The following is a 10,787-nucleotide window of genomic DNA, read 5'->3' as shown; positions in this document are numbered from 1 at the left end:
TGAAGCAAATACTTTTGAAATTAAACTCGGGAGTCGCTCTTTGTCTTTACAATTTGTGTAAATGTTTAATCATCTGCCTTGGCATAAAGCAATATTCAGTACAAATAGGATGTATTTTTTTCCACATTTAACAAGATATAAATGCAATGGCATTGAGTGACATACGAAATTATGCATGCATAGAAAACTCAAGTTATCTATCAGTTGAGGAGTACCAAATGGGCTCGACCAACATAGGCCTTGAGGGATATTGTCAGCAAAAAAAGACCCCTCCCCCCTCCCCCCTCCAGAAAAGCAGAGTAGTAGCATAACCATTTGAAACAGTAAACATATCCTTCTCACTTCTGCTAAGAGTTCCTGAGTCAGGTATTGTGTTGTAGGCACTGCAGTAAATATACAGATTTTGGTATTGCACAAAATACATGTTAAGCGAAGAAGTGCATAGACTTAACATTAGGTTCCAAGTCCTCATTTGCATTTCATAAATCTTTGCCTTTATTACTCAAATAATATATGTGCTGTGTTATGCTTGATTGCTTTGGTATCCATTTAAATAGGCATACATTAAATACAACTGGCTGGTGATCCCCACTTAAACCAGCTACATTTCTGGATACAAACATGATGTTCAGATTGCACATAACATATTACATATGTTAAAAAAAGCATGACTGCTGCAATATTTCTTAAAAGCTACGTAATTGTTTTACAAGGTGCAACTATTTGATATATCTAAAACGTGGGAAATGTGCTTACAAGCGGAAAAAAACCACTGCGTATAGACCCAGGACCTGAGGTAGCTGGACATGGTGTGAAGGGGTTCACCAAGCAGACAGAACCAGGAAGTGGGGACGGGACTTAGACCTTTTCTGCTGCCAGGGCTGTCTTCAAGGCCTCCATGGGCACCTCGTCTGACGTGTCCACAGGGTTGTCGTAGGTCACAGGACTGCTCTCGTCATGCTGGTGTTTCGCAAAGTTCACGAAGACCTGGGCGAGGTGAGGGCGAGATGGTCAGACACACTGAGGTGACACTTGTGATTCGAGCTGATGGACAAACCATAGGGCACAACTGGGCATCTGACAGTCACTTCTGGAATCTTATGTTTGAGCATGAAAGAATATTCAGGGTGCTTGTGTGGAGGAATTTGGGAATCCCTGTGTACTTGCATTATTCAGTAATCAATAGAACTAGTCATAGGAAACGAGTTAGTATGTTCTCATGTGAGTCTGCTATTGATGAGTAGATTGTGTTTGTCAGGTTGAATAGATGTTTGGGGTCAGGAGAAAGTTCTGTGTAAACGTCTCTTGATGACGACAGGGAGAGCTCCACCTATTTGATTGGCAGATTTGGAGAGAGAACCAGACCTTGACGTGACCACAGTCTCAGAGAAAGAGATTCACAGCTCCCAGTCCATGACCACTCTCAGTGCTCTCCCTGTCGTCATCACAAGAGATGTTTACACAGTACTTTTTCTTGACCCCGAACATCTATTCAACCTGACAAACACAATCCCAATTTCCTCCACATCAGCTATTGTTATCTCACATATGGATTATTCCCACCCTTACTCGTCCCTCAGTTTTTGCACTAGAGTATATGTGAAAAAGGTGTCACTCTCTGTAAGGCTCCATATAATAATAGTTTTAGATACAGTAATGTCAGCTGTTGTGTTTTAGTAATCAGAAAATGTAATCATGCCCCATGACAACTGTTTTCATTCTCCAAATGCTAAAAAACATTTTGAACATTTGATATTAACTGAGTCATCAGGTTAGGAGGTGATGTAGCTCAAATCATTGCCCCAACAGAGGGGCCCAGAGTCAACACATTCCCAAAACCTGTACCTTCATCATAAAAGAAAAAACAGCCACTTTTGTGTTCTGTCCTTTTCAATGACACAAGGAAGTGTCTTACACAAGATCTATTACGAGTTCCTTATTGTTTCGTCTTTGAGTGTTCACACGTCCTGGCAATATTGAACACCGGATCTTTTTCTTCAACAATAGTTTCAAAGTCACTGAGTAAAAAGAGCTGCTTTGATTCATGAAAAGCGGCAACAAAGAAAAGAACGTGAGATGAAAATTCACTGCTATTTCATTAAAGTTCTATATATTTTTAAAGAGGAAACGAGTCCCTGAAGAGAACAAACGTCTAGATGTTTCCTGACTAGTGTTACCAGAGCCAATGATAAGCACTTATGCTCAACTCTTTTTCTCTACAAACAAAACAGTTTATGGGGCAACTTTCACTTGCTCCGCCTTGTCCATTAGGACCAGCCTATGAAGTATATCTTTCTCAACAGTTACAGCCCATAAAGTGTTTGGGTGCAGAACACATAAACATACAGTAGACTTTTAGGCATGAAACAAGTGCTCTTTTATATCTTTCCTAGACTGCCCAGACGTGAGAGAATAATAAAAAATAGCCTCCTCCCTCCTCCAGCCTTTTGAATCCCCTTGTGAAATGATATCTCCTCTACCAACTCTGTGTCAAAGAGAAAGCGCAGAACTCAGTTTTTTATCAGCCTAGTGTATTTCATTTCAGTAGAAAGGGATTGTTCTGCCGATTTCTCCCAATCTGTTCTGGTGTCAGATAATGTCTGCCATCTTAATTGGAAGAAAAAAGTTGTCGGCTCGGGGAAACATAGGACAGAGTGGTAGGTATGTGATACCTTTGAAAGACAACCCTGGGCCTAAGATCCATTTAAAAGATGCTTGCAACACCAAGTGCAGACTTGAGTTTGCCGGAAATGAACCAACGTGAAACACAGATCGTGGAAAAACCTCAGCATGACCTTTCGTCAAAGTCTGCAAACCAAACATTGTGACCATATCAGAAGACTCAAAATAACACATACAAAAAATCTCCATTGCTATAAACAAACATCTCCCTTTGGACTCTGCTGGCTCCACTTTGCCTGAAGACTTGAGGCTTGAAACATCTGCTGCAGCGTACCTAGGTATCTAGAAACCAAAAAACCTCCTACTTACTCACTGAGGAAAAACGACACATGCAGCTCGTCAGTCGGGCTGTTCCTTGTCAACGTTTCCCAAGAAAATATATTTCAAATAGTTCATTAAAATGTTCTTGTGACAAGGTCTGCTCGACATACTAAAGCACACAGATAATCCATGCATGTTTTTTCCCCTCATCAACTAGAGCTCGTGTATCTTCGCGAGGTTGAGGACCTCCATTCCATGCTCTGGTGCTGATGAGTGACATTTTCTTAATGACAGATGGATCTGGGCATTCATTCTTGTAGGGAGGGGGCATTTGGGTGTTTATGAGATGGCTGTTGAGGCGTGGAGGGAGAGGGGAAGGACACAGCCATGCTCAATTAACCTCACCCATGTGCGCCAGTGTCTTCCCCAGGACAAAGGTATACTCTAACTAAAGGCCTAGTCCACTTCCAGCTATCAAACACACTTCGGTGGGGGAGTGTGCAGGCGTCATCCGTCCTTAAGGGATTTATCGAATGACAAGCTGGATTGTCGACTCCAAAGAATCTCAGTCCGGCAACTGCTTAGTTGTATATTTTCGATCTCAGTAGTGGATGTGTGGGAAGGATTCTACCCAGTGTTCTTCGGGTAATGTTGATAGCGCGGTATATTGCTCAAGGTGAATACTAACATGCTTATTTCCCCCCTCCTTGGATTCTAACATTCAGTTTAAATATCTCTCCAGTCAAACCCTACCAGTGGCCCATGAGTTCACGTGAGCTCTGTGTAAGTCAACACCAAGCCCAGAAGCCTGTGTCTGATGCAGGATCAATAATAATTGTAGTGCAAGACGGGCGTTACACTATAAGGTCATTGCTGCCCTCAATAAATCAACATCTGAAAACTGACCGTCTGGGTCTCAGTACTGTTCTCGTCTCCAGTATTGTGTTTAAACATGCTGACCTTATAGCCTGGCCATGATTTATTTACTCCCTCTGATCTGGTAAATAGAAGCTACTGCATTCCAGCTTTCACGTTTGTTTTTGTTTTATTTGAGGGGGGGGGGGGGTTGGGTTTGACACGATAACACACACAGCCTTGGAGAGCCTCTTGAAAAATAAAGAGGGCTGTTTGGTTCCAGGCAGTTCCTCTACCTCCCCCATGGGGCGGGCGAACAAACCTTTCCTGACCTCCTCCGAAGGCACGCCTTCCCAGAGTCCTCCGCTGCCAAGCTAATGGGCGCCTTTGAGGTACAGACACACACGCACACACTCGCTGCTGAGAAGCCGGATTGCATCAGATTGAGATTCACTCAGAAAACACAAGTGCAGTGACTGTCACGGAATTCAATTCATACCTGGGACTGACAGACCGTTCGCTGGACTCTACTGTTCACTGGGCCAGCAAGCCGAATGCTAGGCATTGGTTTGGAGAACACAGGTGAGCTACAATCATCCGTTTTCCAAGCCTCTGTGCCACTGTTACAGATAACTTGATCATCACAGAGTAGTAGTGTCACTGTAGACACAGAGCATTGTGGGTGACAAGGACACACACTGCAAGAGGATACAGGCCACAGTCCTGGATGATAAGACTGGGTCCCCACAAAGAACGTCAACACTGCCTCTGTCACGCTTCCTAGTTCAATACCTGCCTGACACTGTGAGGACAACTTCAAATCAGTGTGAGGATATAAGAGAAATGATGTGTCGTGGCTGAGAGGAGGTGAGGGGGCCACCTGATCCAGGGTGGTCTGCGACACCGAGTAGTCCTCCACGGCCAGTCTCTCCTGGTGGGTGGTGAACTGGCTGAAGATGGTGGCCAGGGCTCCCTCGCTGTGTGGGAGCTGGTACTGCAGGGTGTTGTGGTGCTTCTCCTTCAGGACGCTGCCGGGGAAGGTCTCCTGGACAAACTCCTCCACAGGGGCCAGGGTCGGCGGAGACCCTCCGACGCGCACGATCAGTGTGTAGCCTTCGCCGAACCTGATCCCAACAGACACACACACACACACACACATATATATTACCAGGGGCGGTGACAGCGCAACACACAGACACAGTGATGTACGTACGCAAGTATCCAAAGAATGAAAAGCAGATTTGTTTGAAGATGTCATGAAGATGACTGACATGGACAAACACAAGCGTCAAGGGAGGACTGACTTAAGCAGATACGAGTCCAGTTACAGACACAAGAAAGTGTTTTCCAAATCTAATTTAGACTGGTAGCAATTGTAGCTTTTCAAACCTGCACAAAGTACCGTGTTGTACATCCAAGGTAAAGTTCACAGTTCTGACGAGGGAGACTAAATAAAGTGCTTGCATTTCCCCTTCTCTGTACGTGGCATGACACAGTAGCTGCATGTGCACGGCTATCACGGGGGGGGGGGGGGGGCTGGGAATGGAGGACTGCAGTGAGGGGTGGAGGGAGGGAGGTAGGGAGGATGTATAATTGATCTTAATTTCCCCGGCTGGCTGAAAGCTCCCGGCGTGTCGGGGTGCTCAGAGTCGAGGAGCAGGTGCCTCGACGAGGAGGTGAGCGAGAGAGAGAGAGAGAGAGGGGGAGAGAGGGGAGGGGGAGAAAGAGAGAGGCAAAGAGATGGAGAGAGGCGTGAGACCGCAAAATTGCGTGCCGGAACATCCGCCAGGCTTTCGTCTGAAGGAATGAGCCCCCCCCCCCCTCTCCGTCCACTTATCCCTGCACGGCTTGTGCTTGTTGATCAGGTGCACGCGCCGGGAGGACTGACGTCAGCGCTTAAATTGAGACCAAAGCGCTGAAAGCTTGCAGTGGGAGCTGCTCCAGGAGGCTCGCCCTCTGGGCACAGTGGGAGGGGGGGCCGGATGGGACGCCGTGTCGTGACCGGGTGGAAGAGCTCAAGAGCTGCTGGACAACACCGGCTGAAGGTAAGATTCATTTCCCATGGATGTGTTGTTCCTGACTCGATGCTTGAAAAAAACGACACGTATTCAGAACGAGTCGCATGACCACTGACTACACACCACAGTGAGGCCTAAGAAGATACAAGTAAGATACAAAAAGTCAGAGGTTTTTTGTGAAACCTTAGGAAATTAATTGAAGGTGGCAATGAAGATTAATGATGTGCTTGGAGGTTAGCGCTGGCCCAAATGACTGGTTTCTCATTATGCCCATGTCTCCAAAGAAGGTACTCAATGTATAAACAAAACATTGTTACGAAGACCTTGGCAAGTTAATTACATGTATGGCAGAGTCATAAGGAGGTCTTGCTAAATTAACATTTTTTAAACACCCATTATCAAACGCTCCAATCTGGTTACATGACTGAATGAAATTGGTCTGTTTCTTAGATAATAAATAAATATTCCAAAACCAGGGCCAGGCATAAAAAGCAGATGCTTATTGTTGTATAAAATACTTCACAGAGTGCTAAAAACAACCCAATAATTAACATTCAGCAATAGTCCTTGCATAATGCTAAGTCTAGCGTGCACAGAAGCAAGACACTTTGCCTTGTTATTTTGTCGTTAGCACTCTTATGACCCGTTGTTTTCTACCTAATTAATCCCTTAATGTTACATTTACTCATGGAAGTGTCCATTGTGCCTGGTAAGTGCTACGTGCAGGAGGAGGCAGGGGCTCCCTCAGTGGCAATTAGAGTTATGGTGAATGGGCAGCCTCCATTTCCCAGGGGGCCGAGCGAGGGGGGTGGTCAGTAGGCTACAGGCCTTGTGAAAAGGAGGCAAGTCCTCTCGTAACAAGATGGCTCAGAGACGGCAAGGGGATCGTAACGATTAAAGCACTCAACGGCAAAACACCCAAACAGCAAAACACAGAGTAATGGAATAAAAAAAAAAAAGTTACCCACAACATACCTCTCAGAATTAATCAAAACATCACCCATCTAATTCCTTTGCCAGCACATCGTTTCAGTAGGCCTATGCATGTGTTGTGCACAAACCGCAAAGTTAACAAAACACAAAAGCGTTCAGTCGTTGTTATTGCACATCCCTCCCCGTTTCCAGCCGCCCTCATCAAGCTCAATTCACCAGCCAATCAAGAGTCGGAGGACCGGCGACGATTTCACAGCGACGGAACGCTCCAGAAGTATTTTGTAGAGTACTGCTGAAGGGTGTCTGTCGACCGCGGCAATCAAACGTGGCGCACCGATGGCTGTTAAGGGCACATCAATTAGCTCTCCCTAGTTGTCGCCCCGCTATGTTTCTGTCTTCCACGCCGTCACCAGTCTGGGCTAAAAGGGAAAGCAGCAGGAGGTGAATGCTTTTCTTTTAATTCATTCCTCTCGGCGTCGGTCCCTTAAACAAGCTATATTCACGAGCCCGCCTCATAGAGAGAGAGACGTGAAACCACTGATCACAGTGGGTCACCACAACACAGCGTACAAGGAGCAGAGGTAGCGGCATGAATATTGAACGAGCGCCTGGCTGGCCCCTCAGAAACCTCTCCCTGACGTCCGTGCCGGATACCTTTAAGATGCCATTCCCCCCCCCCCCCCTCCCCTCTCTCTTCCCGTGGACAAATGAAGGCGGTCTCCACTAATGGGATGTTGTGTCCGTCTGGGGATCGGACCCCTTCAGTGTGGTTGTGGCCCCTGACCCCGCCCGCTGCTTCTGCTCCCTGATTACACTCCTCTCAGCCCGGCGGGAGAGCCCACGCTCCGGGTCATTTCCAAGGAATAACAGCCAGCCTTCGGAGACGAGGGGGAGGGGACCAAGACACGGCGCGTTTCCACCGTGACCTGGGACAACAGGAAGGTCCCCCCCCACCCCAGTCGTTGACTACCGCCGTATTTGACGTGTGGAGGGGGAGGGAGTCACACCATGGGCTGGCGGCGTGAGGAGTTTGGAGTGAGGCTGGAGGTCGACTTCCTGGGGGTCGCGGTGGGGTTGCCGGGCAGAGCTGTGGATGGCACCGCCACATCAACGGCTGGATGCATGTTTTATTCAAGCATGGTCACACACACACACACAGACCACCACACACACACACACACAGGCAGTACAGGACATGTACTGTTCAAAATGTAACAATGCCCATTTGTAATGATGTGCATGGATACACTGCTCTTTTACACTTTTACAGCTGGCTATTCTTGAGCACTTGGGCACACAGGAACAGTTCACGTGTGGACTCAAGTCCTACCACCAACGGCCTCATGGGATTTGTAGTATCGGTCCGCCACAGGCGGTATTAATTGTAGCTCCAACGCTGTTTCACTGTAAAGTGCGAGCAGCATTATTTGCCCATCCATCTGAGCGACTGACAGACACTTAGCCACAGTGCACCTGAGTCAATCCACCAAGGAGGAGACTTTATTTACTGGAGTGTTCAACGGCAACTCTACAGGATTGATCCAAACTTTCTCCGCGGTCTTATAAAACTCTGAGCCGTATTGCCTTAATGCATTAAAGGCACTTTGCAGTTTTTTTTTTTTTATATCTCAGTCCTCATAGTGAGCGAGGGGAGAAAATAAAAAGGTCTTGATGCAGGCCCGACAGTGCATGTGTGGCACTGAAACAGCCTCAATAAGCAGACTAGCAATATGAGAGATGGCTGTCAAAAAAGAAGAGAGAGAAACTGCGTGGTGCTCCCAGTTGACAAGTTTACAGGAAGGGGGGCTTTCTCTGGCACTTTTTTATTGGCAGTGCACTTCATTTTGGTTTACTTAACACCTGGGAGCTCTCTGGATTGTAAAGTAAGAAAAAAAAAAAAAAAAAGACTTTACGGCCTCTCATTCATTTCCCCTTTTCTCATGGCTGTAGCTTTCATAAATAATCCTAACCCCTTGTGAGCGTTTGACAGATAATGCATTGCATTGAGTAGATGGGAGGGGTGAAGGTGGTGGTGCCGGAACAGTCTTTTTCACAACCCAACAATCACAGAGATGGACTATGCGTGTTCAATGCCGCGTCCAATGCCCCCTAACCCACCTTAAGAGGCTCCCACTGTCTCGGTCTGTCCCGGTTAAGCCTGATTGATATACAGGAGGGCCAGCGGTGCTGTGAGGCTGTCTGACAGGCAGCACCGTCGTAAAGACAGGCTCACGGACGTCCTGGAGAGGGCAGCACTAACAAGCTCAACAGCGGGCCGGGCGAGCCCTGGCCACCAGAGAGAGGGGGAGAGAGAGGGAGTGCTACAGAGAGACAGGGAGAGAGCGAGAGAGAGAAAGAAAGTGAGAGAGATGGTGCTAGGGAAAGGAAGCAGGAGAGAGAGAGAAAGTGCTGGGGAGGAGGAGAGAGAATAAATGAGTGTAATGTGGCAAGAGGTTTTTCGCAGGACAGGAGGTAGGTGAGCAGAGGAGACGGGCGCAGGATAAGGAGGAGGGGAGGGGGCGAGTGGTGGACGAGGGGGCTAGCGTGTATTACACACACCCCACGGGGGGTCGGCATGTGAGAGCTCCCACGCCTGCAGTGAGACTCAGCACTCTCCCTCGGGCCGAGATGAAGGGATGGAGGAAAGAAGGGGGAGGGGGGGGGGGGGAGTGGGAAGGAGGAGGGGGGGGGGGGGAAACACCATCATCTACACAGGTCAAACGCACCACCGGCATGCTGCCCCTCGCGCCGCCACACACCGCCAGCTAGCTTCATGGAAATGTTCCTCTCCGCCAAATCGACGGCAGCTCGGGTGATAGCAAGAGGTGGCGGGAAGCCCGTCACCTCGCGGGCGGCAGCGTAAGAGACCGTGGCTGACGGGCGACGGATTGCGTTGGGCCGCACGTCACTCGCGAGCGCCGTGAGAAGGCCCTGGATCACACGCCATGGGCTGCCCCCTGGTGAGTTCTGGGTGTCTGTCCTCATTGCTGACGGCGTGGGGGGGGGGGGGGGGGGGGGGAGTGCATTTCTCAGGTGCGTGCGCGTGGCGGCAAGGAGGAACGAAAACAGAACAGACAGTCCCTTAATTGCGTTTTCGGTCATTACTAAAGCCCACACCTCATGAAACATTAATTACAGCGACCGCCGACCAGATAGGGACGCTTAATTGGAAATTATTCACTGTGTCTGTGCAAACCAAGCAATATCGTTACCTTCTAAAGGAACCCCCCCACACCCCCCCCCCAACAACCTTTTCACAGGACTTCAATTACCACGAGAAAAAGGGAGGGGGGAAAAAAGAAACATCAATGGATTCCTCACTCTCTGTTTATCTCTCCGAAGTGAGTGATTTGTGTGGTCTGACACGCTGGAGAGATAGCAGAGCTTGTTAACCCTATCCTGCCTTCCCTCCCTCCCTCGCTCCCTCCATCCCCCTCTCCTGTCCCTTCTTCCGTTCACCTTCCCTGCGCTCCGGTGGTGTTCATGAAATGATTTCTGTGGCTGCGTTTCCCGTCTCGTGAGGGCGGGATGTAATAGACACGGAGGATCTGTCCATTATCCTAACATCTGGGAGGGATGGGTCGGCACACCCCTCTCTCTCTCCACCTCTCTCTCCCTGTCTCTCTCTCCACCTCTACCAATCTCTGTCCCTGTCTCTCTCTACCTCTCCCTCTCTCTCTCCCTGTCTCTCTCTCTTTACCTCTCCCTCTCTCTCTGCCTCTACCTCTCCCTCTCTCTCTACCTCTCCCTCCCTCTCTCCCTGTCTCTCTCTCTTTATCTCTCTACCTCTCCCTCTCTCCCTGTATCTCTCTACCTGTCCCTCTCTCTCTCTCTACCTGTCTCTCTCTCTCTCTCTCTCTACCTGTCTCTCTCTCTCTCCCTCCCCGTCTCTCTCTCTCTCCCTCCCCGTCTCTCTCTCTCTACCTTTCCCTCTCGCTCTCCCTGTCTCTCTCTCCAATTTGACAAATGGTCCATCCTGCCCCAGACACCTGGTGAGGTGTTGGTCGTCACATCCTCCCCCCCCCCCCCCTCCCTGCC

The 10,787-nt window shown here is 48.6% G+C and overlaps 1 protein-coding gene across 1 annotated transcript in view; it reads right to left on the bottom strand.

The window, feature by feature from the left end:
* Window positions 1–39: 39 nt before the first annotated feature.
* Window positions 40–10,787, bottom strand: part of LOC146222202 (phospholipid-transporting ATPase ABCA1) — a 116,754-nt gene continuing 106,006 nt past the window's right edge. The window contains exons 49-50 of the mRNA XM_084691923.1: window positions 4,679–4,922; window positions 40–987 (exon numbers count right to left, since the gene is read on the bottom strand). Coding sequence (XP_084548049.1) covers window positions 859–987; window positions 4,679–4,922 — 373 coding nt within the window. The 3' untranslated portion in view covers window positions 40–858. The remainder of the gene's footprint in view (window positions 988–4,678; window positions 4,923–10,787) is intronic.

This window comes from Hypomesus nipponensis, chromosome 25 (assembly GCF_054491055.1).
Source record: "Hypomesus nipponensis isolate SF chromosome 25, ASM5449105v1, whole genome shotgun sequence".
NCBI lineage: Eukaryota > Metazoa > Chordata > Actinopteri > Osmeriformes > Osmeridae > Hypomesus > Hypomesus nipponensis.
This window is presented reverse-complemented; position numbering and strand designations above follow the sequence as displayed.